This window comes from Acromyrmex echinatior, chromosome 18 (genome assembly GCF_024713525.1).
Source record: "Acromyrmex echinatior isolate Ae372 chromosome 18, ASM2471352v2, whole genome shotgun sequence".
In the NCBI taxonomy this organism is placed as follows: Eukaryota; Metazoa; Arthropoda; class Insecta; order Hymenoptera; family Formicidae; genus Acromyrmex; species Acromyrmex echinatior.
The window spans coordinates 1,654,554-1,680,512 of NC_141869.1; the positions used below are offsets into that span (position 1 = coordinate 1,654,554).

Below are 25,959 nucleotides of genomic sequence, written 5' to 3' on the forward strand. Positions count from 1 at the left end.
ATTATCTAAAAAAAAAGATCGATCGAAAATATTGAAAATAAAAAAAATATATATATATAATATATATATAAAGATCTCTCTTATACGGATCAATAGAAGTCGTAGTCCTCGTAGGATCTTAAATCGTAGAAAATTGACTAATCGACGATTATTCTTCTCATTCGACTATGATTGGTTAATTTTCTACGACTTAAGACCCTACGACTGCTACGACTTTTGTTCTAGACTTTTGTTCTCCGCATTACGTATTCGAGATTTAAAAAATAATCTTACGATATTACAAACGGAAACAATTGATGTTCAAATATTAAAGTGCTTTTACATAACTCGTAAATCGCAAAACGAAGTTCGCAAATGCAGAGACAGAATAAAGATTTGCGTTTGTTTTTTCATCGCATACAGTTAGTTTTCATCTATGTGTGTTTTGCGTGCGATGATCATCATTCTGTTTCAGCATTTACTCAGCACGAACTACGTTTTGAATTTGCGAATTATATAGAGACATCCTTAAGGTCAACAATTAAATCAAATACGGACGTCGGACACGCACGATCCAACCGACCAATAACTATCCCAGTGAGAGGTGTAAGTTCGTAACGACCACCCTCGCAAACCGCAGAGAATTCCCAAAAGGCTTGGATCTGTGACGCAGAAAACCGCAAGATTCGTATCGTCCGATGTGGACATAGACAAGCTCTATCTTGGGAAAACACTTCCGAAATACGATCAGAATGAAATCACTAATTTGTGATTTCGGATCTGTCTGGAATAACCGTATCGAGGTGCAATCTAGAATTTCTGTGTGAGCGAGACGCATTATTTACAAAATAGATATATTGTTAAAGGGACACGGCGGAAAATGAAAATAATGACAATACAATGACTAACACGGCCTGTTATTACGAGTACACCAGTGGCAATGTAACGGATGGCAGCGTAATCTATTGGCCGGCTTTGTCCTTGCCCTCGAGGAAGTTGGCGAGCTTCCAGGTTCAAAGGTACCTCGTCGTTGGACCGATCTCGGCGTCGCTCGTTACGATCACAAACGACACAATTGGGAAACCAAAATAGAATCAGCTCACCGGTAACTGTTAAAGCCAATTAAACAAATTCAAATAATTGCAATAGTAAAATTGACTTTTTTTGTTGAAAAATTTTACGCGCAAATAAATAATGTAAATGTGTTCGAACAATAATTTTAATTCTCCGCCAAATTGAGGACTTTAAGGGGATCTTAAAGCCATCTGTATTATTAAATCATGTAATTTTTGTATAACAAATATTTTTTTTTCTCTTTCACAGATTCAAAAAGCCTTTTCCAGAATTAAAGTATACGCATTAATACGTGGTGTGAGGTGAAGTTTATGCCGAGAATGACCAAAAATTTCGAAATTGATACATTTTTCATTATTTCTTGTGGCGAATTCGATTGGAAACACTAGACAGTGCGTCCAATCGAATTCGCTATTAGTGTAACATGCCGTCTCAAGCTGTCAAGTCGTGATAACATTTACTTGATACGAAAGTTTTGCAACCTGTACTTACAAAATAGTAATCCACAAACATGTAGTTTGAACAAATAACGTCGAGTTCTTAGAATTAGACTTAGATGCTTTATCGCGATAAATTTGTTGTACGAAAATTGACACGAACATGTGACTTCGTGTATTATAGATTGAGATATTGATGTGATAGTATATAAAGACATGTCGGTGCGCTGGAAAAATACCTCTTGTAACTTCAGCTCAGAATTCGAGCTTCATTTTAGGATCCCTTTAAAGTTAAGATTGCCGTACAAATTTTCGAAAATAGAACTTATCGCCAAAAACAGTTTCACACTAATTTAACTTGAAGAGAAAGAATTTTCTTTTCGTAAAAATATTAAAAAAAATTTCCCTCATCTGTATAGAATTTTTATATATTTAGATATTTTACTCTCAAGAATCTTTTAGGCCGTTATTATTTTCAGTTCGCGTCTTTACTTTAAATGATTTAAAACTTGCAGTATTCAAACTGGAAAAAAATATTGTAAAAGAACAACGAGACCTTGATTTTATCTCACCGTTTCTTCTAGTTCCAGGTATACGGTTCACGAATTATAATAACAGCAAAACGAATATAGATGCAACAAACGAGGTCAGCAGACTCCAGGTTTTTCCATAACTTACAAGAAGAAAGGGGGATCATTCACGCAAGCCTGCGGTACTCGAAGAGGCGATCCCCAAAGGATTATGGTAATTGGTGCATGATCGCGGCGTCACGATAGGACGACGTCATTCCTGTAACCACCCACGACCTGGGTGATAGGAACACGCAAGTGGGTGATGGAGGATACTCTAAATGACACGTGTGCGGTCGATCGTGCCGCAACGTGCAACGACGATGCAGCTATCTGCATGCACTTGCACCAGTTTGTCGTACTGCGTTGCTGTTAGTGCTCGGAGCAGGAAAGAGAAGAGGAAACTCACGCACAGATAAAACTCGCGATAAAACGACAAAAATAAAAGTCAAATGGTTTATCCGACTCGTTTGACTCGTTTGACTCCAAAGAGAGAAATGAAGAATAGAAGGATTTTAACAGGTTTTTATCCGGTATTCGCACGATGGAAACGAATCGCTTTCGACGGTTACAGCAGATATATCACGAGATGGATTTTATTACGACAGTTATACTCGTCGTTATACATAAATGTTACAAAAAGTGCTATCTTTTTGTTAGATAAAATTTTTTTATAAAAATTGATGTTGAAAGTAACGAGAGTATAATAACGTCGTATAACATTTTGTAGTGATATAGATGGGATTTATACCGCAATAAAAGAGAAACATAAATCTTATTCGTAAAAAAAGTCAACACATAACTACGATAACGTTCATAATCGCGGCACGTATTCGTCATGCAAATGGAACGATGACGAGCGAGAAAGAACGGAACTTTATTTTCCGCTGCTGAGAAAGTTATTTCCTTCGGAACGAAATGAAATTGCACAAGGGCGCATTCCTTTTTTCGTTTTCCTTTTGGAAATCCGCGTTCCGACGCGGTGGCGTGTGATTGCCACACTACTTTTTAATTTGTCTAGTCTGGCAGTTGACAGACAACGAAAGTTCATGCGTGTCCTGTAGTTTCAATGAGCATCGATCTATCTAGTTGCGCAATATTACTAAAGGTGAAATTGATATCTAATCGCAATCTTCATTTTGTCACGCACTGCTGATGCAATCGGAGCATAAAAAAATCACATTGTTCCTCACCGTTTATGTTATAACAGAAAGAATATTTATAGAAAGAATATTTTTGCGAAGAAAGTATTTAAAAATTTAGCTACACTGGAAAAAATCCTAAATTTAAAAAATTATTTGTTTGAATAATTCTAAATAAATATACCAGATGCAAACATATATTCATTTAATACAAAAATCATTAATTTGATTTAACTATTATTTTTTAAGTAAATATTTATTTACAAAAAGTAAGCGTTTTACTATTATTCAAAGAAATATGTATTAAGATTAAGTAATTTTGTTCAGTGTGATTCAAGATCTAAAAATAATTATGTTAGATTATCAACAAAATAATTATGTAGAATGTTCAAGCTGATTGTAAAAACTGTTTAATTACACTTAGGCGTCCTACACAATTATTTTGGTAATAGTCCAATAAAATTATTTCCAAATCTAAATCTAGCAAAATTTTAGACACATTTCAATAAAATCGGTCTTTTCATTTTCGTTCCACATTTTTCATCAAATATTGGAATTAATTTATTTGCACGGAAACAGAACCAGCAACGATATCTCTAACTATATACAAATTGACTTTTTCTGAAAAGCGCAATCTATTGCGTGTTCTACCATCGCAATTATTTTTAACGAGTCATGTCGTATTTAATCATAAATCGATAAATTCCATTGTAATATTTTGCTAATAACCCTGGAAAGACATACACCGTGTTTACCTCGCGCGATATTGTCAAAAACAGCATCAGAGGAGTAACAGTGGAATATGGCAAGGGAGTGAAATTATCGCGGTAATTATATTTGCGGTAGATCCCGCCCGCAATTTATGTTTCCCCTGCCCTCCCCTCAGTCGTTTATTGCCTACGTACGTAACAATAGCTGGTAGCTTCATTGTGTATGGGAGTGATATAATGGGTCGAAAGTATTGCACAAGTTTAGATGCCGAGATAGATACGGGAGCATCTCTACAAATACAAAAGGATGAAAATGAAAAAATCAATATTTTTATATCTATTCACACGCGCGTGCACGTGAGTCACCCATATTCGTGACACCTGTAAGAAGAAACGGCACGTAATGTGAAATAAAGGAGAAAAAAGGCAACCGCAATCATTTTCTTACTCACGAACTGTAAATAACAAGATATTCAGGATACAAAGTCCTCTGTCAAATTTACATAGAAAAAAACATTTCTAACTTGTGTTGGAAACGGTTCACTCAGATCCTTGTCAAAATTTCGTGTTAAATTTTTAACATATTCGAGTATTAATTTATAATTTGATTATGTTATCTAAAAAGTTTGTGTTAAATTGATATGCAACATTTCTTAGAATCAAAATAACACAATTTATGCGCAAATGAACAAATAGTATAATATAAAAATAATGTATTTTAAAACATAAATTCTAAGATGAATGAATAAAATATTAATTTAACATAAATATTTATTTCACAAAAAAATATTTTCACGATTTGTTTACAAATTACGTTAGTATTACGTTTTTGTATTTATTTTTCATAATATAATAATATTTGTGTGTTATATATCTAGCATATTCTAGCATATTCTTGTATTAAATTAACACATAAAGTGAATCATTTGAGACACGTAAATTGTATTAAATATAACACTAATTTTCCAACCGCGTACTTACAATAGTTAAAATTAACAGTTTCTCCGTCGTTTTCTCCATCGTTTTCATTTTGCGAAAATGAATTGTCTCTATTTTAACTTGAACTTTTGTTTCACACACTTTAAAAAAAATATTTTATACAGTCGAGGAAAATAAATAAACAGAGATGTAAATAATAAAGAAATTTTTTTTATAAAAAGATATTTCGAAAAGTAAAAAAATTCATTTTTTGTTCTAATACCTTCAGGTAAACAATTTATCTACTGGATAAATAAAAGAGTAAAAGAGTAAGAGCATAAAAGTGAAAGAGAGTAAAAAAGTGAGCTGAAGTTTACTGAAAAATGGAACAATCCAGCCGTAATATTAAGGAAGCCTCGTTTTATTCTAATTTCGGGCCAACAGCAAACACAATTTACTTGTAAGAGTATCCACGTGTACAGTCCTATGAGATTTGATATTGTTTACTTGTAAGATTACCTTATGTCAACAATCATTTAAAATTAAACTGCCACGTGTATAACGCACAAAGGGACCAGAAATTATTTTTATCTGCATAATATGCATACTTTATCTCATTTCCATCGCAAAAAATGCATTTCCATTGCATGTTTAACTTAAAAGCGAGTCTGCAAAAACAATCTCTCAATTAATAATAGCTGTAACGTAAGTAAGTTACGCATAATTAACATAAGGATAATAATAACAGTTTCGTAAAATAACAATAACGAAACAATCTCGTAAAATAATAATAACTGTTAATTTTAATTATAAGCGGATTCAAGCATGCAAAAGTGCATGACTTTATGATCTTGAGTTGGCTATAAATCTCACTTGCTAATTGATCTCGCGAAAATGTATACCGAATGAAGCCAGAAAACCAGTCAGGATACTCGACAAAGGTCAAACTTAAATCGAACTCTGCAGTACCGTTGCGACTTATCAATAATGTGGGTGGGAAGTAGGGATGAACGATATTTTAAATATCAATATTTCTGAACTTTTTTCGCAATAATTTGTCTCTCGATATTGAACAATCTACCGATATTTGAACAAAAATATCGAATTTCCGATATGGGATGTTCCATTTTATGCTTACAGCACTTGTAAGCAATATCATTTGTCTTTATTTAATATTTAATAGACAACAAGGATGAATTTATGTTTACAACGTGTGAGCATAAAGACGAAACGCGCTCCACGCCCTCTATTAATTATGTATAAGCGCGTGTTAGTTTAGTACTTATTAAAATTGGATTGAAACTTTCATTACTTATCAGTAGGTTATACTCATTACTGTAAGAATGTATAAAAGATTGGAATCATATATAATAAATAAATATAATAAAAATAAAATGTGTGAATGTATATATATATATATATATATATATATATATATATAAAATATAAAAGATATTATATATATAAAATAAAAAGTATATATATATATATATAAAATGTATATATATATATATACACATGTATATATTTCAATTAGTACTATATATAATATTTATATATAATATATTAGTTTTAATAAAAATAACAATTAAAAAATTCTGATTAGAATAGTTATTCAAAGAATCGATGAAATAGCCTTAAAATGATTTGCAACCGTTATTTTTGCAAAAAGATTGATTTTTTGTGCATCGATATTTGCGTATCAATATGCATATATGCGCGTATTGTCTAAAAATAAAAATATCGATAACAGCAATATTGCACATTATCCAACCAATATTTCGATGTATCAATATTTCTGTTTACGATATATTGCGATACGAAATATGGAGATTTTTTTCTATATATGTCGCCCATTCTTAGTGAAAAGGTCAAATTTAAGAGTAACAAGGAAAATATACGTTCTAGATAAACAGAATTACGAGTGAGATTTATAGACAAAATATCGAACGTAATAAATTCTGAAAGAAATAATTTTTTAAAATGTTATAATGTTCTTTGCAATTAAAAATCCTTTTTATTCTAGATTTTTTAAAATATTTTCTGTTATCCCACGTTAGACAATCTGAAATTTATGCTAGAATTTAGAATATAATTACATTTACAAGTTTACGTGCAATGTTACATATTGAAAATCATTGAAAAATTAAAAAATGCGTGTATGTAAAATATATATTAACATTGTATGTACACTATTAAACACTGTAGTAAACACTGTAAATGAACTAGTAAATTTAATCTAAGTCGTTTTTATACTAAAACAACGAATAATTTGACATTATAGATTTAACAAGGGATAAAATTAAAATTATTTTCAATTAAAATTGAAATTTAATATATATATAAAATACATAAGCACTTATTAAAACACACGATGCGTAAAATTATAAATGAAATTTTGTTCCAAAATTCGAAGATCACTCAAAATGAATAATTTGTCATTTGTTCAAAATGCAATTGAAAAATATACAATCAGCATTTGTTTATTTCAATAAATATTCTAAAACGAGGATAAACAGTGTGATATACGAAAATAATAGGAATAGGAAAGTTTTATAAAATCCGAATGTAAAATCCGCACGACTTTGCATAACACTTTTGAATATTGAAAAACAAATATGAGAAAAATAACATAATTATGTACGAGCTCAATTATTCGTGATGAATTATTGTAAAAGTTGTCCGTAAATATATTTATAATAATTACTCGACTGACGAGAGATCGAATTTAATTTCGATACGTCGATCGGAAATTTCAATCGGAAAATTGAACGGCGTAATGTCGTCACGCGCACATATATACAGGATATCCCAATATCTCCAAGCTGTTTTGCAATGACAGATTCATCGATGAATTTCAAATTGATTTTATCCCCGCGCGAGACGGAAATTTGTTGGGAGACTCAATTGACGACCATATTAATTAATTTTTGAAGAGTAGGGGATCTTGAATATCGCACGAGCGTAAATAAATAAATTAAATATTAAGATCTTAATTTTTTCGTGAAGAGAAAACGTTTTCGCCACGGGGGGGGAAGGGTGAAGGGGGAGGGGGGGAGTCAACTTCTCAATTACGAAAATTTCCCACGTCAAAACGGCCACGACTTTCCCGCTAACTTCCTCGCCGACGAAGAACTAATTTCAAACTCATTAAAGAATCACTAAGAAATAATACATCAGTCTCGGATTACGGTATTCACGATCGTATTTAAATTGCCTGGATGCTCGAATACTCCCAAGGGTTCGTCATCTGGCTGATTATGGCGACTTTGCAATATTATCAAGAAAATTTTATTTTTCCTCAGTAGCTGTACAATTGAAAGTCTATTCGTATCACTTTAGACCTGTGTGTCACTGCATTGGATTGCGTTAAAATTTTCTCTCTCGCTTTTATCAACTTCAAATATATATCTATTTTATTTTAAATAAAAAAAAACGAGTGCATATAACCAATTTAAAAGGTCTATGTATCTTGAAACATAACTACATTATGCAGCTTGAAATAAGGTGAAAATTACAAAAGTGAGCAAATTCAATAGAATATTTAATTTCATTTGTCAAGACTTTGTGCAGAATTTATTCACTTTTGTAATTTTCACCTCATTTCAAGATGCACAAACGACTTTTTGGACAGCGATATGTAATGTTTTCACTAAGACGGAAACGTGATAATGAAAATTTTTATCATTGAAGATAATGGAAAAAATTTTCACTTTTCATTTTTTCATTTTAGAAAAAAATTGTATGACCACTATGTAAGCCACAAAAAACAAATTTGTCTATCTGTATCGCCCTAATCATACTCTCTAAATTTCTTGAAATCTTACTTCTAAAAAAGAGTTAAAATACTGCTATTGAAAAAGAGTGAAAAATTTATACTCTTGAATAAGATTGGCAGATTTTCATTCTTTTTTTGGTGTGAGATTCATTCTAAAGGAAAAGAAATTTCCTTTTCTGGAATGAATCTCACGTCAAAAATGAAATCGCACTCCAAAAAAAAGAGTGAAAATCTATCACTCTTATTCAAGAGTGCAAATTTTTCACTCTTTTTAAATACTGGCAGTATTTTAACTTTTCTGAAGTGAGATTTCACTTCAAAAAATTTAAAAAGTAGTGTTCTTGCATATTTCTTTTCTTCAAAAAATTAGGAACATCAAGTAATTAGTTATATACAATATTTTAAAAAATATACAACCTTAAAAATACTTTGTAAGAATATTAAAGTAATATATATATATATATATATATATATATATATATATATATATATACACACACACACACACACACATGCACACACACACACACACACACACACACATATATATATATATATATATATATAAGAATTATTTAATAATTTTTGTTAAAGTGATGAAAATTAACTCACGACCCATTGTGTTACTAAGGATTATGAAATAAGTCAAGTACGAGAAACTCGATTAATTTTTACTGCGTTCTATCGCGGATCGATCTCTCGTATCCGCCCCATTGAAATCGGCGCCGAAGGATGGGAAGCTGATAGGTCTTTCGCGTTGCTTGCACCTTTTGCATTCAGAGAATCTTCACTTTCTCTCCTCCCTCTCTCTCTCTCTCTCTTTCTCTTCAATGCATGATACATTTATTATAGAATACATATATTTATCTCGTTTTAAATACAAAAATTTTTGGAGATTTCAAGTACAACACGAACAAACCTGGAGATCGATTGTGGATTTTGAAAGGAGGTAAAAATTAGAAAAGTGAGCAAAGATTATAGATACTGACTAGATTCTGACCAATTAAATTACTGTAGTGAATTTGCTCACTTTTGTAATTTTCACCTCATTTGAAGATATACAATCGACCTCTGATATCTTAAGGCGCACAGGAAAGTGGTGCATCACGCTCTATATATAAACGAATTAGCTTATTCGCGGGGAATGCTCTCTCATAGCGAGACGCCGTCGAGAGCAAGTCGTTAATCGCCGGCGCGCTCTTAGTTACGCTCGCTAACCTTGAAGTGGATCGATAGACCTGGCGAGGCTGGCGTCTGCTGGCGGTGCGACGTCCTCAACTGGAGCACCGACAGAGGTGACCGGCTGTCACTAGCACTGACGACGGTCGCGTACGTGCCGCTGGATACGCCGTAATAGCGACGGAGCAAAATGATTTCACGTCACGTCCCGAGCGCGCACACGCACAATATAACCACCACCACCTTCGAACCGCGACGGACCGCGAATGAACGCAATGAAGTGCGGCGCGGTAGTCAACCTTCCACGGATCACGTGACCGCCCGAGGTGCGCGCGCACGGGAGCTACCGTTACGCGGGAAACGGGGCGTTTCAAATCACGCCACTTTCCGTTTTGATTTGCGTTTTCTTTCTGTATCGGACTACGCCTTAGAGATTGATGGCAAATTAGAAATTAAACAATGAGATAATCTTAATTTTCGAAATTTCTGTTTCATATTCATCAATTTTGACCACGTGACCTATTTTGACACTAAAAATGAGCGTCGAGCATTAGCATAGAATTGTGTGTATATATACGAACCTTCAGAGTATATTTTAGACTGTTGTGTAAATTCGCTCTATTTTACGAGCCTTTTTACATCCTTCCTTTCTTAGATAACTTCAGATCGGCAAACATTTTACGCTCCCGAAATAAAATTTCTCGCGACATAAAATTTCTTTTCTTAGGAAATAAGATTCGTAATAAAGGCTAGTGCTGATATTAGAAAATATTCGAAAACATCATGAATATTTCGTCAGCCTTGTTTCCGCTGAACCGCGTTACAGATTTGTCCGCGATATCGGGTCACTGCGCGACTGCGTCGTTCAAAAGAAAATCGATACGGTCTTGCTTTGACACGCAACGTGCGCCGCATCGCCGTTCTGTCGTTCAACATTTCGCGATGTATCTAAAAGATGTAGACTATGACGACAAGAATAGCACGCGTACTCACCGCCGGAGATGGAATCCGATGCGAGTTCCCTCGAATCCTTGGGAACCTGCCGTTCCCTCCACGTAATCCTCGATGCGCAAGCGGAGACTCCTGTCTGACGAAGCGCAGCCCGCTGACAACCGGAAGTTGGCCGCGAACCCCCACGCAAACCGCCAACGACGTAATTCGAACGGTAACCACGGAGACGTCGCGACGGAACGATGCGCGGGTAAAATGAAACCGAGTTAAACTTGGTCTACCTATTTTTGTTTTCTTTACAACAATCTCGTGTATTATAAATTCGTACTTTAAACATGTTTTAAACTCGTAATTTACTCGGTCTATTCTTTTTAATTTTTTTTTTAATGACGAATGCTGTTTCTACTACTATCGATTAACTTTAATCTTGGTTAACTTACTTTTTATTTTATTCTAGTTCTAAGAATTAGAAAGAGATGATAAATAAGTTAAATCAAGATTAAAATTAATCACAATTAAAATTAAAAAAGAAATGGAACGAAATTCGTGTGTACTTTAAACTCGTACTTTACTCGTGCGTATTTTAAACTCATGTACTTTATTTACCCGTGATCCATGTAAAACATAATACGTATATATAAATGTAACATAATATACATATATATATATATAGAGGAAAGTCCCCTATTATGAGATAGGCGCATAATATGAGATAGTGGTGTTTTTGTTAAACTAATAAACGATATCTATTGGTTCCATCATAAATTTATTATTCTTGGATTGAAAACGACTTAGTAGAAAGACCATAATTAAATCATACCTAGTCATTGTAAAAAAAGATTTTAGAATTTGGGTGGTAAATAAATATTTGGTAATAAATTCTTCATATAGAGTGATAAGGTCACTACTAATAGAAAAAATACAGATGTTGAATTGTTTAATTGCAGAAGTTAGATTTGATGATCGTAAGGCATGGAAATCGTAATATGAGATACCCAGAGTATTTTTAATATAAAATAACCCATGCTCCTATGTCATACTAAAAATCATTGTTAAAATATAAATGTTATTGTACAATAATAAAAAGAATAACCGTAATGAACGTCGAGTGCCTATTTCTGTTTGATTCGAACCACCTGAAGACGAATTCTGGGTTTAATCTGTCGCATGCTCATTTTTTGCGCACACTGGCTGTGTTTGTTTGTATTTTAGAAACATTAAATAAAGTTTTTTAATTGCAATACTGATATACTTTGCGTTTTACTATCGATTTCTCGAGGCATCTCACATTAGAAGCACAATTTTTTTACTTTGCGATTTATTCACTTTTTACATTTCTTTAATTTAAAAAAAAAATAAAATTTGAATTAAATTTTATACATCTTACAGCTTATTAAATTCCCTTGCAAATGACCTATTATTTTTTTAAATTCTGCCCATAGACTTTTGGGTAATATTTACCCAAAATGAACTCGATATCTCATAATAGGAGCCTTTCCTCTATATATATATATAGATATATACAGTGAGTGCAAAAAGTATTCGTACAGAAAAAATATTTTTAAAAAAGTTATTTTTAAAAAGTAAATATTATCCAGTGAGAAATGAGTCATCGAATTAATCTCTCAATCGATACAAATATGATCAATATAAATATGATAGATATGATTTCAACATCAATTTGACATCGATTCGATGTTTAATTGACGATCATTTCTTGTTGAATAATGAACAATTTATTATATAAAGAATAAAATAGAGTGTATGTTTCTTAAAATTATATATACCAAAAAGATGTGTATTAATTATGCAAAGTATATCATCTGAAAAATAAGCGAATTAAAAATTGTATTGTTTCAACGCTCAAAAAATATTCGCGCAGATGAAAAATTTAGCTTCTAAAATCAAGAGTACATGCGAAGTTTGTTTGTTTATATTAGAACAGAATGTATTCATTGTATAAAATTGCTAATTAATATTTATTTTTTACAAATAAGACTTTTTTTATAACAAATTTTCTACGACTAATACTTTTTGCTTTCACAGTATGTGCGCGATAATATAAATCTTGTTTGTACACTAAATCATAATCAAAGTCTAATTGTGAATCGTGATTTCTCGCATGAGAATAATTGTAAATCTAATAACAAACTCGGTTCACTCACACCAAATTACGGTTCACTCACTCGCACCAAATTAATGCATACTGCTATATATGAAATTAGCAGAAATTAAATATAAAAACATATGAATATTTTAAACAATTAAATAATAACATGTTATATTTAATAGAATATATATTATTTCATTATCGAAGTTGATTACATTATGTTATTGCATTTAGATATTTTATATAAAGCAGTCTTTTCAATGTACATTATAATCCAATGTGGAGTGAGTGACCGAATTCACCACAATAGAAGTGCCTTCGAGTAATATGTATAACATATAATAAACATGAAGTATATTGATTGAAAATAAATCGATCTGATAATGATTTGCGCAAATGAATCTTAAAATATTCAAAAAGACACGCATTAAATTGTAATATAATTAAATTATATAAAACGGTAAATTCGTATATAATTATGCACTAAACTTCAAAATTTTCAAACCAATTTACTGATCATGTTTTTCGATTGACTTAGGTTTGTTATCCAAAACTCTCTTTTTTTTGTTTTTTATATGTTTGCATAAATCTTAAAATACTCAAAAATAGTTCGCATAAATATTCAAAAAGGTATAATCGTCGCTTGTATAACATTTTTTTTGTTCCTAATTTTGATTAGATATTTCTAAAACGTGAAGAATGACATCGTCCACCGTTTTCGTTGTCAAGAGAGATTTCACTATTTCGTCATTCACCGTGTCGACGACAACAGTGAATAGAAGTTTGACGTTTTGTCGCAGCCTCTCAGTAAACACCATGTTGGTCTCCGATGTTATCGGCTCATGTCCGCATCTTCTGATTACAGCTTCGAGGACATCTTGTATTGGAGCATCCGGCCAACCAAATAGCTATCGGTATTAAATTAGCACAATTAATTTAAAAGATAATGTTATAAAATTAAATTAAATTAAAAGACTTATACCTATAACATAAATTTGGGCTCTCGAGATAATAGCAATAAAGAAAATTAAACTGGCAAGTGAGAGCACTTAACAACGCGGTAATTTGTGCGTAATAATAAAGTTTTGTAAATATAAAACTATGTAAGATTATACCTGTAATGTTTCCTCATCGATAAGTAATCTCAAAAGATCTACAATAGCTTTCAACAATTCGTCGGTGGAGAGTCTTCTAGATTTGCCGGTTTTCATTTTGGCAGCAGCGGTCGATGCGATGTTATACAACTGTGTTTGTAAATGTTTCTTCTCAACCTCGTTCATTACGTCCTCCAATAGTTCCCGATGCTTCGCCCGAATGTGTCGCATCAGACAATCTTGTCGGATAAACACTCTATTGCATTCGACGCATGACTGGGGCGGTTCGCGTCTGTGAGTGTTGAGGTGCGCTTGTAACGATGACTTCACCGAGAAGGCCTTCGAACACTTGTCGCATTTGAACGCTGAAACATAATGCAAAAAGAAATTTATATATAATATAATAAAACGAGCGACGTATTTCAAAAATACTAAATACATTTTTTTGTAAAAATTCCTTTTTTTTATAACATAAATATGACTTACGTTTGATGCCAGTATGTAGCACTTTGTGTTTCATCAAGTCCTCCTTTCGCATGAAACCTTTATCGCAGACTTCACACGTAAATGGAATCGCTCCCTCGTGTACGAACTTTTTGTGGATGTTCAAACGCGCCTTCCGATTAAATGCCTTGTCGCATACATCACAATAGAAACCATTTTCTCCAGTGTGATGGAACACATGTGCTCTTAATTGCGCTGCTTGAATGAATGATTTGCCACAATATTGGCACACATGTGGTTTTTCACCCGTGTGCGTCCTTAGGTGACGATTCAGCGTTTCGCGAGCAGCAAATTTTCTCTGACACTGGCAATGCAAACACTTATATTAGTATTCGCGTAAAAACATATTAATAGAAATTAATTGTTCTTGTAAAGTAAAAACTACATGTACTTTATGTATCTTGAAACCTCTTTAGTTCAGTACCGATTCATAGACAATTAAAAACTTACGAAAGCACATGTCCGTTCAGCTAGCTTGTAATATAAAATGACACAATAAAAGTTAGTGTTATTATTTCTATACTTAATCATCATCAAGAGAAATACGTAATATTAAGGAATTATGTAAATACTCGTACTGCATAAACTCGATAAAAAATACTTACGTATTTACATTCAAACGGCTTCTCTCCGGTGTGTACCCGACGATGCTTTTTCAGCGCGAGCGGCGACAGGAATGTCTTCGGACATAAATCGCATTGGACTGGTCGCTCTCCCGTATGCATGCGTTCGTGTACCAACAATTGTTGGTACGTAAAGAATTCCTTCGGGCAATAGTTGCATTTCTTCTTTTGTCTCTGAGGCGTGCCCGCGTGAGTACGCAAGTGTTCCCGCAAATTATCCTTACGCGTAAAGTCTTTCTTGCAAACCTACAAGATCGTTTATTTGATCATTACAATGTCTAATTTTCTATAATCTCTAATCTCTAATTTTAAAGAATTATCAGTGGATAATTGTGTACTTACTTGACAACTAAATTTATTAAGTATGTTACCATGACAACCAGACTGCATTATATGTCGATTTAAATGATAGCTCCGAGAGAAATATGTGTCGCAAGGATCACATCTAAAAATAAAATTTTGTGTCAAAATATAAATCTTAGACTGATTAATAAAAACTGTAATAGAAAATGAGAAAAATTATTATGAAGTATTGAGTTCGGATTTTATAACAATAATTTTACATTTAATGAAAAATAACTTAAATGCATGCTGATATGAACATACTTAAAAATTTTGCGATCTCCGTGTGTCGTATAGCGATGCTTATTTAAAGCTTTCTTATCACGGAAAGAAGAACCGCATTCATTGCATGTGCACGAATCGCAAGTCCAATGTATGACTACATCGTGTCTTTCCAAAGATGCTTTTTTCTTGAAGCTGAGATCACAATGTGAACACTTATATTCTCCGCCGCTATGGGCCGTCTTTAAGTCTTCCGCACAGCAATGACACTGCGTTTCGGGCACGGGTTTGATGAGAGGTTTTTCATTGTTATTCTTTTGGCCCTTAGAATCCGAATCTACGAAGATAGATAGATTGTAAGATTCTTTGTATTGTGAGAGTGAACAGATAATCTTGTTCAATATATATATATAATCACAAACCTTCAGCATTTAAAAGTGGATCATCTTCATCCTCTTCCTCTTCTTCTGAATCGTAAGTTACTATATTACCAAGCATGTTATTTGAATCATCTTCCTCTCTGCATGTGTCTACATGCTTCTGCAACATCTGTCTCAGAGAGAGAGAGAGAGAGAGAGAGAGAGAGAGAGAGAAAATTATAAGACATAAATCATTAAAAGAAATGAAAAGCATAAGAAAATAATAGATTTATAAAATATAATCTTAAAAAACTTATAACTTACGTCCTTTGATTGGAAAATACGTTGACATGTCACACATTGATAATCGGTTACAATTGAAATAACCACACCTAAAATAAAATAAAATATATCATCAAAACTATATTATGTGATTTTGCGGGAATATATTTATAATTTGCAAAATTATGAATATATTTAAAGATATACATACAAGATGTGCCTTAAAATTTAGTTTTAAAAAGTATACAGTTGCCAAAAATTAAAAGCAATCTATCAAACTTATCAAAGATTGTACAATCATATTTAAGTTCTAAAAACATTCTGATTTAAAAATGTCTTAAGACTTAATATGATTGGACAATTCTTAATGTATATACAAAATACAATTACCTTTCTTATTGGCAGTGGCTGCGCTGTCAGTCACAACTAAAGATTCGTCTTGTGAGAGGTCCATATCTGCAAAATCAGAATATTCATATTGTTTCAAATATTTAGAATTATAGTATTAAACATTTTACTTTTGAATGATCAAATTACCAAACACGATCCCATTAGTTTCGTCCACAATTAGATCATGACTACACTCCTCAATCTTCAGGATTTCTGCAAGAAAATTTGTTGAATTAAAAGAAAGAAATTCCTGAATGTAAATAACACATTAAAGCAAATAAAATTAAGTTTATCAATTCTTGCGTAATCTTAACTTCCATATATTATTTTTATGTATATTAATTCATTCACTAATCAAACTGTTCTAATATATACGCAATTTTTCAGTCTTAATTATTTATTAGAAATTTAAATACTATATAAAATAAAGAATATTTGGATATATAATCTTTGCATAAATATATAAGAATATATATGTATATATATAAAAAGCTACATTTTACAAAGTTGACTCTTCATCATTTGATTTTAATTTATTTATTTGAGTAGAATAGGGATACAAGTTTTATAATCTACCATGTATAAATATTCACAAATGATTTCGAAAGTACGTGATATCCTATATCACGCATAGAGAGTCAATTTTACTCACCTATCTTCTCCATTCCATTTGCCATTGCGTCATGTAATAATTTCTATTTCCAATTTTCTTATTCAATTGTATGAGAGATTTTTCTTTTAGATAAATCAGTCTATTCTTACTTTCTATTTTCATTCCACATTAAGAACATCTGCAAGCAATAGAAATCTGCAAGTAACATTCTGAATATCAGTCACTCATATCAGTTATCCAAGGGATAATATCTACTCATAAAACCAACCTTTGCTTTCGATTAAGATCCGTGCAGACGAATATGCGAAAAGGGAGAGCGAGCGAGTGCGTTTGCCCCTGAAGGAACAGGCCCTTTCATCAGTCCCGATGCTATGTAAAATGGCCTACGTGAAGGGGCGCGTCATCATCCTCCATACGTCCGCTGTTTTCCGTGTCCTCTTTTTCAAGCGATCTTGTCTGCGTCACGTCGTCGCTGAAGACGAGGAACGATTCTCCTCGGCGACGATCAATTAGTGATGGAGACCAATTTGTCAGAGCAAGAAACTCTGAACTATCTGAACGGACAAGCGTGGTGGTGTAATATTCCCACCACAGCAACAATAATTTGTTGCCTCTAGCCTACTCGTTCGCTATTGGGTCATTTGGGTCTTGTAATGTCTCGTATACGCGACTTCGGCTTCAGTGGTGCTCAAATCCGCTTTCCTCCGAGAGAAAACACAAACAGGACAATGAAAATCTTTGCATCTAGGAATCGTCCTTTACGTGCAATAACACGATGTGTAAAATTTTGCGAATTTTCTATTTCTTGCCATTACATCAATTATGACGGATGTGCTTCCGACGAACTTAGATATTCTCACAGAATTCCTAAAAATTTGTTGTATTTTATAGCCTGTATAAAGATCTTTAAAGATTAAATGTATATTTTAAAGAAAAAAGGATTTACCTCTGGATATTTTTCTAAATTTAAAAACTTTACAGAGTCAACAATGCTTGAAAATACGATTTACTTGCTTTAGCTTTGGTTGCGTTCAGCAGAACGTTTATTTTGCAACTGTTGGAAGTTTTCTTTGCAATGATTGAATTATATTTTTAAATCTAGAAGAATAATCCTATCTCAGTAGACAATCATAAAACGGTTGCATAATTATTGTGTTCTGCTGAATGCAGCCTTTGAATCATTCGTATTTCTCTATAGGTTTGTCGCGTCGCATGCTCCAACACGCTCCAATATGGTCCTATCATAGGATACTCCTATTTACTCCAATGTGCTTATTAGAGTAAGTAGTAACTATAGAAGAAGCATGTTGGAGCATGTTGGAGCATGCAACGTGACAAACCTTATATTTTTCTATTTATGTATTTATTGTACATTAGAATATATTATATTATATTATGTTATATTATTATTATATATTATTATTATTATTATTATTATATTATTATATTATATTAAATTATATTATATTATATATTATATTTTATATTTTATATTATATTTATGTACATACATTAGAATATAGATGCGTTTCAAAAAAAGAAAGTTGGTTAACTTGTCATGAAATCTCATGACAAGTTGCCAGATACAGCTGCGGATTGGCTGTGGCATGTGAGATCACCTGAAGTTCCTAGAACTCCCAATTCGACGGCCAATCGACACGCTCGACGATCTCGAGTCCTAAAGCGCGTGCCAAAATATACTAAAAATAAATATCTAAAATGTAATAATAAATAATTATTAACATAAAATACCTATACAATATAGATATAGATATCTACATTACATTAGTATCTATATTAATCTACACGTTGAAATACAGATTTTTCAATTATTAATACATTTTGAAACGAATCACCAATTATTGCCTTCCTCCTTCTTTTTTCTCGGCATAGCTCCGGACGATATTCGTTCCATTTCGGAGTAAGAAAACACGGCCACGTGACTCTAAGTTTCTCCGCTCTGCTCTGCCTTTTCATCGCATGATTTACGCTCTTATAACGGATCCAAAAAGTACAATTAATGCTGTTGAATAATGATATAATTATCGGATATAATTATATAGAATTAATTAGATATTTATCTGTTCCCTACTCGCACTTTCCTAGAAGGAGCTTTTCGCAGTGGGAAAGCAATCGAAAAGGTGCGTCTGCACGCACCGAGGGTGCGTCTGCGACTCGATGCGCAGCAATCGCTAATTGAGCGTTGTTTTCTTCGTGAAAGGGATCGAAGGGTTTTTCTCCAATCTCTATATATAAAGCCACGGGCAGAAATCGCTGCGCGAAGGGAGCGTTCCTTCGTGCCGTCATCGCTCGCGTCTCGCGTCTTCCGACGCTCCACATCCGTCATTCCGTTGACGGTCGACGGGCGACGCGACGAGGAACACGTGACGACTGGACGCGCATGTCGTCGCGCAGGTGTCGTCCGTAACCAAGAGCCAACGGAGCGGCGTCGGATATCGGCGGTGACGGCGCTCCGCACGTCTTCTTCGCGGAGAACCGGAAGAACAAAAAACATCCGGTTGCTCCGCCATCTCATCCCGACGGTATTCGCCCTGGATTGCCCCACGTCGCCAATTTGTTGCCGTTTCTCCCTTTTTAGGTTAGAACCCCGTCCGTGCTATACCGGGTGTCCCGCAAGTATCGGTAAATATTTTTACCGATGTTCCCCTCGACCGACGCTCTGAGTTTCCTTATTAAATCTTCCGCGAAGAATTAATTTTATTTATTTATTTATTATCTATTTATTATCTATTTTATTTATTATAATTATTTATTAAGCTTGGAAAAGATAAGATTTTTTGTTGTCATATTTTTGAATTTTTGTATATACGTATTTAAAAAACTGAATTTTGAATGCATGATTATTTTTACAAGCTCATTAATTTAATGTTAATTTTTGTGAGTTTTAATATTTCTAAATTATCTTAACGAGCCATCAGAAACTGAAAGAATTGATACCTTGATTAATTAATCGCTAATTGTCCTTATATTTTTCTATATCCAGTCTAGATAGAAACAAATTGCTCAATCACAAATTCAGTATGTCTGTGACTGAGGAAAGGATCCAGGACTTGAATCGACGGTTTGTGGATTTCATGAGCAAGCCAGAGAATGTTGAAGCAGCCACAAAGGAAATTTACGAGGACTTGTTGGATGATGTTCTGATGGGTTTCGTATTTGACATACATCGTATAACCAAGACTGGCAATTCTGATGTTGAAGAAGGCATTCCCGATGATAAATCCTACGCCATTGTCGGTACATACAAAAACTTTTAGTGATCACCTACAAGGAGTGATATATTTATGCAAGACATTTTCTAAACATTTCAGTAAAATATTTTAGAAATACTGTACAAATATTATAAGAAAAAGGATATTTCAAAAATGCTAATTTCCTGGATATATTTATAGTTCAAAAATATTTCTTGAAAAATTTCTAAAATATTTCAAATCTTGCAATGAAATATTTTGGAAATATTTCTAAAATATTTCATGCTGTGTAGGCAGGGAGAATTTCAATCAAATGCTTGGGAAGATGGAAAATGTCTAAGTTTATATGTGTATATAACTTTTGTAATTTTTTTTCATTCTTTGTACAACTTTGTAACTTTTATTTTCTGCATTAGATTCGCCCGGCCTAGACGTGTTCGGTCAGCACCCGATGAAGAAATCTCAGGAATGCAACTGTCCAAATTGCGAACGTGGTGTGGCAGCTTGTAGATTCGCTACTCATCTAGCAAAATGTATGGGCATGGGGAGGAACAGTTCGCGTATTGCATCGCTTCGTATCGCGAATAATTCCAAGGACCTGAACAACTACGGCGGAGTATTGAGCGATGACGATGACGACGTTGACTGGAGCTTGACCAACGATAGCGGCAACAAGCGTAAACGTCCACGCAAGGATCGCAACGGCGTGAGCAAGCGTTCCAGCAAGCAACAAAAACAACAGGGCGCGGCTGGCGGTAGTGGTTCGCAGAGGAACGGCGAGACCACCACTGTCGTCGGCAGCGAACACAACGTGCATAGCAGCAACGAAAGCTCGCCATCGAATTACGAAAATATGTCACTCGTGGACAAGCGGGCGCTGCTCACGCAAATCTGCGGTGTCGTGTCTGAGCACACGAAGAAGCTATGTACCAGATCGGTACGATGTCCCCAGCATACTGACGAACAGCGCAGGGAGATACGTGCCAATCTGGAGTCCAATGGTCAGGACAATCTGCATGTTGACGTAGATACGTACGAGGAGAACGACGGCCAAAATCTGCGAGACACATTAACGAGGTGGGACCGGGAGGGTTCCAGTCACTCTAGTCCAGCCGACTCTGCCTCGACCACGTCAACCTCATCGATCAGCCGGAAACGAGAGACCAAATCTAAGGGTAAAGGGAAGGCCTCGTCAAAACGCGATCGCGGCTCCCCAATATCGCAAGGGGACTGAGGCGAGGGTTCATCTAAAACTGTTTCTCAGTCTAGAAGTGTTCCTCGGTTCAGGTTCACTTCCCGCCGACAGAGAAATATTGTACGATAATGTTCCTACGAGCTGTACATAGATTGAAGGGAGATTCTCCTTTGATGATTGCGAAGTTTGCGTAATACTTAATTCTAAATATCTACGGCGTCCTTTTGTAATTATTATTTTTAAGAAAATAAATAGCAGCGAATTGCAAAACGAAATGTAAGTGAGATACTTGTTGCCTTTCCTAGACTTGGATATCTTATTTTATTTAGTTTTCCGAGATATTGATATCTTCCTAGCTTTTAAAAAATTATTTGACTTACGAAAAATGCCTTTTTGATATATTTCTTTTAAATTCTAGCATTTTTTTTTATTTCACGCATTTCTGGTAAGTATAGAAATAATAATTGCGAAGGATTTTGCCTGTTGCTATCTAATAATCTTTTACTCTGTAGCAGTTTTATTATATAAATCTTTTATTGTTATAAAATATATATCGAAGCATTGAATTGCTATGCACTTACAAGATATTTGTTCTTTCAATTTGTAACAATAGATGAATTTTCATTATCTCTTATCTTCGAAGTTAACTTAAAGTTTTGTTTTGATTTAAAAATTATTAGTACTATAAGTTTGATTATAAAAAATCAAATTTATGATGTACTTTTTGTAAGAAGTGTAACAATTCTTACTTTACATTTTGTAGAAGAGCTATAATAAATCAATAAACATCCAGGAAAAATATCTTTGAAGTATACTTCAAGCCATGGATAATCAGAATAGTTAATATCAGATATATGTCAGTGAATGGATTATAAAGATCTATCGGCTAAACCGTTATGTAATTTGTACAGTAGAGATAAGGTAGCGAATACATAGAAGGTTAACGAATACCGAACGTAGTTTGAATGGAACACTCGACGAGCATAGCTTATGCATAATGCAATTTACAGTAAGAAGAGAGATTCTAAAATATTGTGTTGACAAAAAGATATAAAGAATATAAAAACTACATCGATGTAGTAAAGTTATGTAAAAGATTGTATGAAAATTAACAAAAAAGATACATATATAATTTCTTAAAATTATATAATCATAAAATTAATTCTCACTTGATTGTTCACTTATTTTCCAGCTTTCAGGCAGGATGCGATACTCACTACTTTGTATGCTTGTACTTTCATGCAATACAGCATTCTCCACAAGTAAGTTTTCTATAATTTAGAATAACTGAATGCATGAGTCAACACATTATAAATTGAATCATACATTATATGAATAAAAGTAGTTCAAATTCTTAAAGTAAATAATTAAACTAAATTTCTTCGAACGCAATCTGTGTTCAAGAAATTCAAATATATTACCTTTAATGTTAAATCTGAATTTATAAATTATATGTATAAGAAAAAATCATAATAATTTTCCAAAAATATTTTAAATAAGTAAAAAATTAAATCATTATTTTTAAATTATATGATTTATAGCAAATCTATGGCAACGAAAAGATTTTCATCAAGAAATTTTATTAAGTATAGTTCCTGTTAAAAGCGCGTAACGTTACAGTAAATTTGACGGTTTGTAGTCAATGTGAAAAAACATCCTAACTGGTCGTTACTGGAACAAAATAATTGTGGCAATTCCAACAGCGATCGCATTATTGGTGGCAAAAATGCGAGCCTCGGCGCGTATCCTTGGATCGCGAGAATAGGATACAGCATGCCGAATGTTAATGACTTAAGCTATAGATGCGGCGGTACAATAATTAATCGACAATACGTAGTCACGGCTGCCCATTGCGTAGTGAATCTACCTGAAAAGTACGTACAGAATAAATAAATAAATACAAAAAAATACAAAAAAATTATTAAAAGGAAAAAAAAACGAGACTTTTGCCATGTATTTTACCAAGCACAAGCGTTCGATTGAAGTAATTATTTTTAGTCTTTGAGAAGAAATGAAATAAGCATTTCTTAATTAAGGATCACTGGTCGATTTTTCGACCAAAAAAAAATAGGTCAACTTTTTGTATTGCTTTGGACCAATGGTCGCAAAATTGCCATTAAAACGATTTTAAATTTTGAGAAAAAAATTTGTTTTGGTCCTTAATGAGTTAAACTATATTAATTTGCAAATTATACGACAATTTCTGTGTTTATTAGTCTGTTTAAAATAGAAATATCGGAAAGATGCTCCAGATTATTTGAATAATTTTTAATCTTAAGAATTTAAATGTATATTATGTTTCTGTAAGTTATATTACAGAAATTTTGCAGCGATATTGCTAAAAATTCTATGCTGTATGGAATGTGACTTCGTATTATTTAATAAATATGGAGATATATCTAAGTTTCAAGGTTGGTGGAGTTCGTTTGGGTGAACACAACATTCTCACTGATCCCGATTGTGAGCAAGGATATTGTGCGGAGCCAGTGCAAGATTTCCTGCCCGAATCGATAATTGTCCACGAGAGTTATAACAAGCCGGAATTCAAAAATGACATAGCCATAATACGATTGAATAAACCGGTGATTTATAACGGTGAGTTTGTAAACTGATTAATCTTTATTAATCAATTTCAATCGATCAACTTCGATTCTCAGTAAGTAAATCTGTTTCTCTTTCTTTACGATTTATACAGAACATGTCTTTACAGAACATGTAAAGCCGATTTGCATGATGAACGATGAACTTCTCAGTAAGGACTTCGTTGGCGAAACAGCGGAGGTCGCCGGTTGGGGAATTTTTGATATTAGTAAGTAATTTAAATTAATCTAAGCTAATAAATTAAACATTCATATTTGTTCATACCTTTTCATATATATTATAAAATTCATTTAAAAATAAGAATTTTTATTGTAAAGATAGTTGGAAAAACTCCTGTTGAGTGGATTAAATTAATTGTTTTCTGAAAAATATTTAACATCTACCGAGAAAAAAACAGCTGAAAACTTCAACAAATCTATAGTCGTAATATACATAGACAGTCAATTTTCTATGTTAAAGTAGCAAAGTTGACTAATCGCTAAATAACATTAGCGATTATTAAACCATCAAATCTTCATAGTTACAGATATTGAATTCGCGCAGTAAATTGTAGATTTGTTGTACCACTCAATTAATTTTTTTTCCGTGTCAGTTTTTAAATTCATGTTAAACCGATTGATCTCGTATTTATTTTTTACCTTCATATCTTTGTTTAAATCTTGAATTTATGCATTTTAATAATCTACTAAAAATTTACAAATCGTCTTATTATCAATAGATGACCCGAAACCTAGCACGATCCTGCAGACTGTCAAGCTACCTATTGTCAAGATGGGCAGATGTGTGATGGCTTTCAGGAGATATGCAGAAATATCGGAGGATCGGCAGATGTGCGTGGGTGGTGTTCCTGGTCACGATTCCTGTGGTGGTGATAGTGGTGGACCTTTGATGCAAGTGAACAGCCTGAATGGACCTCCTAAATATTACTTCATCGGCATCGTTTCCTTCGGCCAAAAATCCTGTGGCGTTTCCGAAACACCTGCTATCTACAGCAGGGTTGCGGCGTACACTACATGGATCTTGAACACCATGCATCCGTAAAAGTGTTCAGCTTTATCTGTAGAAAACAAATTCATAACTTACTTGGCGGAAAATTTCGTGTTTAATTTTATTTAGATAAGCAATTGATATTTTTTTATCTGGAACAATTTAAATCTGAATCTTGCAATTGTGATAAAAATGCTTATCATTAATATTTTCAAAAATAAATAAATCTGTAATAAATATATATTATGTATAATATAAATATATATATATTAAATACATTATTATACTAAAAATAATTTATAACTAAAAGGAACAATTGTAAAAATAAAGATCTTTCTATGGAAACTCAAACAGAATCGCAGAATACTTTACAAAACAGAATAATTTAACACAATACAATACACGTTATAGAATAATTTACAAACATCTGAACACACACTCACTAGATAATTACTACTGGAAGTAATTATCTAGGAGTCGATTTAAAAAATCAGATCTAGTAGGAAATTTTTAATCTCCTAGGATTTCCTTCACCTGTTTGCGCATAGTTTATTATTCGTGGAACTAATTAACAAGGATATGTCGAATTAATTTAAGTCTAATACAATTAGAATTTTGATTAGATCTAAAATGTATTTCTAAATTTACTCAAGCGAAACTTATTAAAATCGAACATTGAGATCTTCTT

General features: G+C 33.1%; 4 protein-coding genes across 14 annotated transcripts in view; 2 read left to right on the forward strand and 2 right to left on the reverse strand.

Moving 5' to 3' along the window:
* Positions 1 to 10,922, reverse strand: part of Snap25 (Synaptosomal-associated protein 25kDa) — a 54,085-nt gene extending 43,163 nt beyond the window's left edge. For 5 of the 6 annotated variants that reach the window (XM_087415777.1, XM_087415776.1, XM_087415772.1 and 2 more), the window contains exon 1: positions 10,780 to 10,922. The gene's annotated coding sequence lies outside the window, so the exon portion shown is untranslated. Of the gene's footprint in view, positions 1 to 9,825; positions 10,059 to 10,779 lie in introns of those variants that run through there. The other variant, XM_087415774.1, reaches the window with a different exon arrangement.
* A 394-nt stretch (positions 10,923 to 11,316) lies between these two features.
* On the reverse strand, positions 11,317 to 18,134 carry LOC105147735 (suppressor of Hairy wing). 3 transcript variants are annotated; one of them, XM_011058954.2, is made up of 13 exons: positions 17,545 to 18,134; positions 17,316 to 17,471; positions 16,811 to 16,876; positions 16,664 to 16,729; positions 16,316 to 16,383; positions 16,055 to 16,181; positions 15,675 to 15,969; positions 15,411 to 15,513; positions 15,051 to 15,314; positions 14,896 to 14,919; positions 14,428 to 14,749; positions 13,963 to 14,306; positions 11,317 to 13,755 (listed from the first exon to the last, which is right to left on the reverse strand). In XM_011058954.2, the coding sequence occupies exons 2-13, from the start codon at positions 17,338 to 17,340 to the stop codon at positions 13,513 to 13,515; spliced, it is 1,947 nt and encodes a 648-aa protein (XP_011057256.1). In that variant the 5' UTR covers positions 17,341 to 17,471; positions 17,545 to 18,134; the 3' UTR covers positions 11,317 to 13,512. The 3 variants fall into 3 exon arrangements, with proteins under 3 accessions (XP_011057256.1, XP_011057257.1, XP_011057258.1); XM_011058955.2 differs by having other exon boundaries at positions 17,316 to 17,454; positions 17,545 to 18,126; XM_011058956.2 differs by lacking the exon at positions 14,896 to 14,919 and having other exon boundaries at positions 17,545 to 18,126.
* A 1,207-nt stretch (positions 18,135 to 19,341) lies between these two features.
* Sgf11 (SAGA associated factor 11kDa) lies at positions 19,342 to 21,958 on the forward strand. 3 transcript variants are annotated; one of them, XM_011058961.2, is made up of 3 exons: positions 19,342 to 19,919; positions 20,281 to 20,534; positions 20,905 to 21,958. In XM_011058961.2, the coding sequence occupies exons 2-3, from the start codon at positions 20,318 to 20,320 to the stop codon at positions 21,720 to 21,722; spliced, it is 1,035 nt and encodes a 344-aa protein (XP_011057263.1). In that variant the 5' UTR covers positions 19,342 to 19,919; positions 20,281 to 20,317; the 3' UTR covers positions 21,723 to 21,958. The 3 variants fall into 3 exon arrangements, with proteins under 3 accessions (XP_011057263.1, XP_011057264.1, XP_011057261.1); XM_011058962.2 differs by having other exon boundaries at positions 19,342 to 19,819; XM_011058959.2 differs by having other exon boundaries at positions 19,350 to 19,875.
* A 124-nt stretch (positions 21,959 to 22,082) lies between these two features.
* LOC105147750 (CLIP domain-containing serine protease HP8) lies at positions 22,083 to 25,507 on the forward strand. Of its 2 annotated transcripts, none has more exons than XM_011058975.2 (6): positions 22,083 to 22,692; positions 22,876 to 22,945; positions 23,323 to 23,557; positions 24,088 to 24,278; positions 24,394 to 24,492; positions 25,003 to 25,507. In XM_011058975.2, exons 1-6 carry the CDS (start codon positions 22,681 to 22,683, stop codon positions 25,323 to 25,325), a joined length of 930 nt encoding a protein of 309 aa, XP_011057277.2. In that variant the 5' UTR covers positions 22,083 to 22,680; the 3' UTR covers positions 25,326 to 25,507. The 2 variants fall into 2 exon arrangements, with proteins under 2 accessions (XP_011057277.2, XP_087271893.1); XM_087415767.1 differs by lacking the exon at positions 22,083 to 22,692 and adding an exon at positions 22,695 to 22,782.
* The last annotated feature ends 452 nt before the right edge of the window (positions 25,508 to 25,959 follow it).

Bases quoted from the DNA above. Each gene is read 5' to 3' on its own strand.
- Sgf11 (XM_011058961.2), top strand. From the start codon at position 20,318: ATGTCTGTGACTGAGGAAAGGATCCAGGACTTGAATCGACGGTTTGTG. The intron at 20,535-20,904 runs GTACATACAAAA...TTTCTGCATTAG, and splicing joins TAAATCCTACGCCATTGTCG to ATTCGCCCGGCCTAGACGTG.
- LOC105147735 (XM_011058954.2), bottom strand. From the start codon at position 17,340: ATGGCAAATGGAATGGAGAAGATAG. The intron at 14,750-14,895 runs GTAAGTTTTTAA...TTGCATTGCCAG, and splicing joins CTGAACGGACATGTGCTTTC to TGTCAGAGAAAATTTGCTGC. The intron at 14,307-14,427 runs GTAAGTCATATT...ATTATGTTTCAG, and splicing joins GCTACATACTGGCATCAAAC to CGTTCAAATGCGACAAGTGT.
- LOC105147750 (XM_011058975.2), top strand. The intron at 24,279-24,393 runs GTGAGTTTGTAA...ATGTCTTTACAG, and splicing joins TAAACCGGTGATTTATAACG to AACATGTAAAGCCGATTTGC. The intron at 24,493-25,002 runs GTAAGTAATTTA...TATTATCAATAG, and splicing joins TTGGGGAATTTTTGATATTA to ATGACCCGAAACCTAGCACG.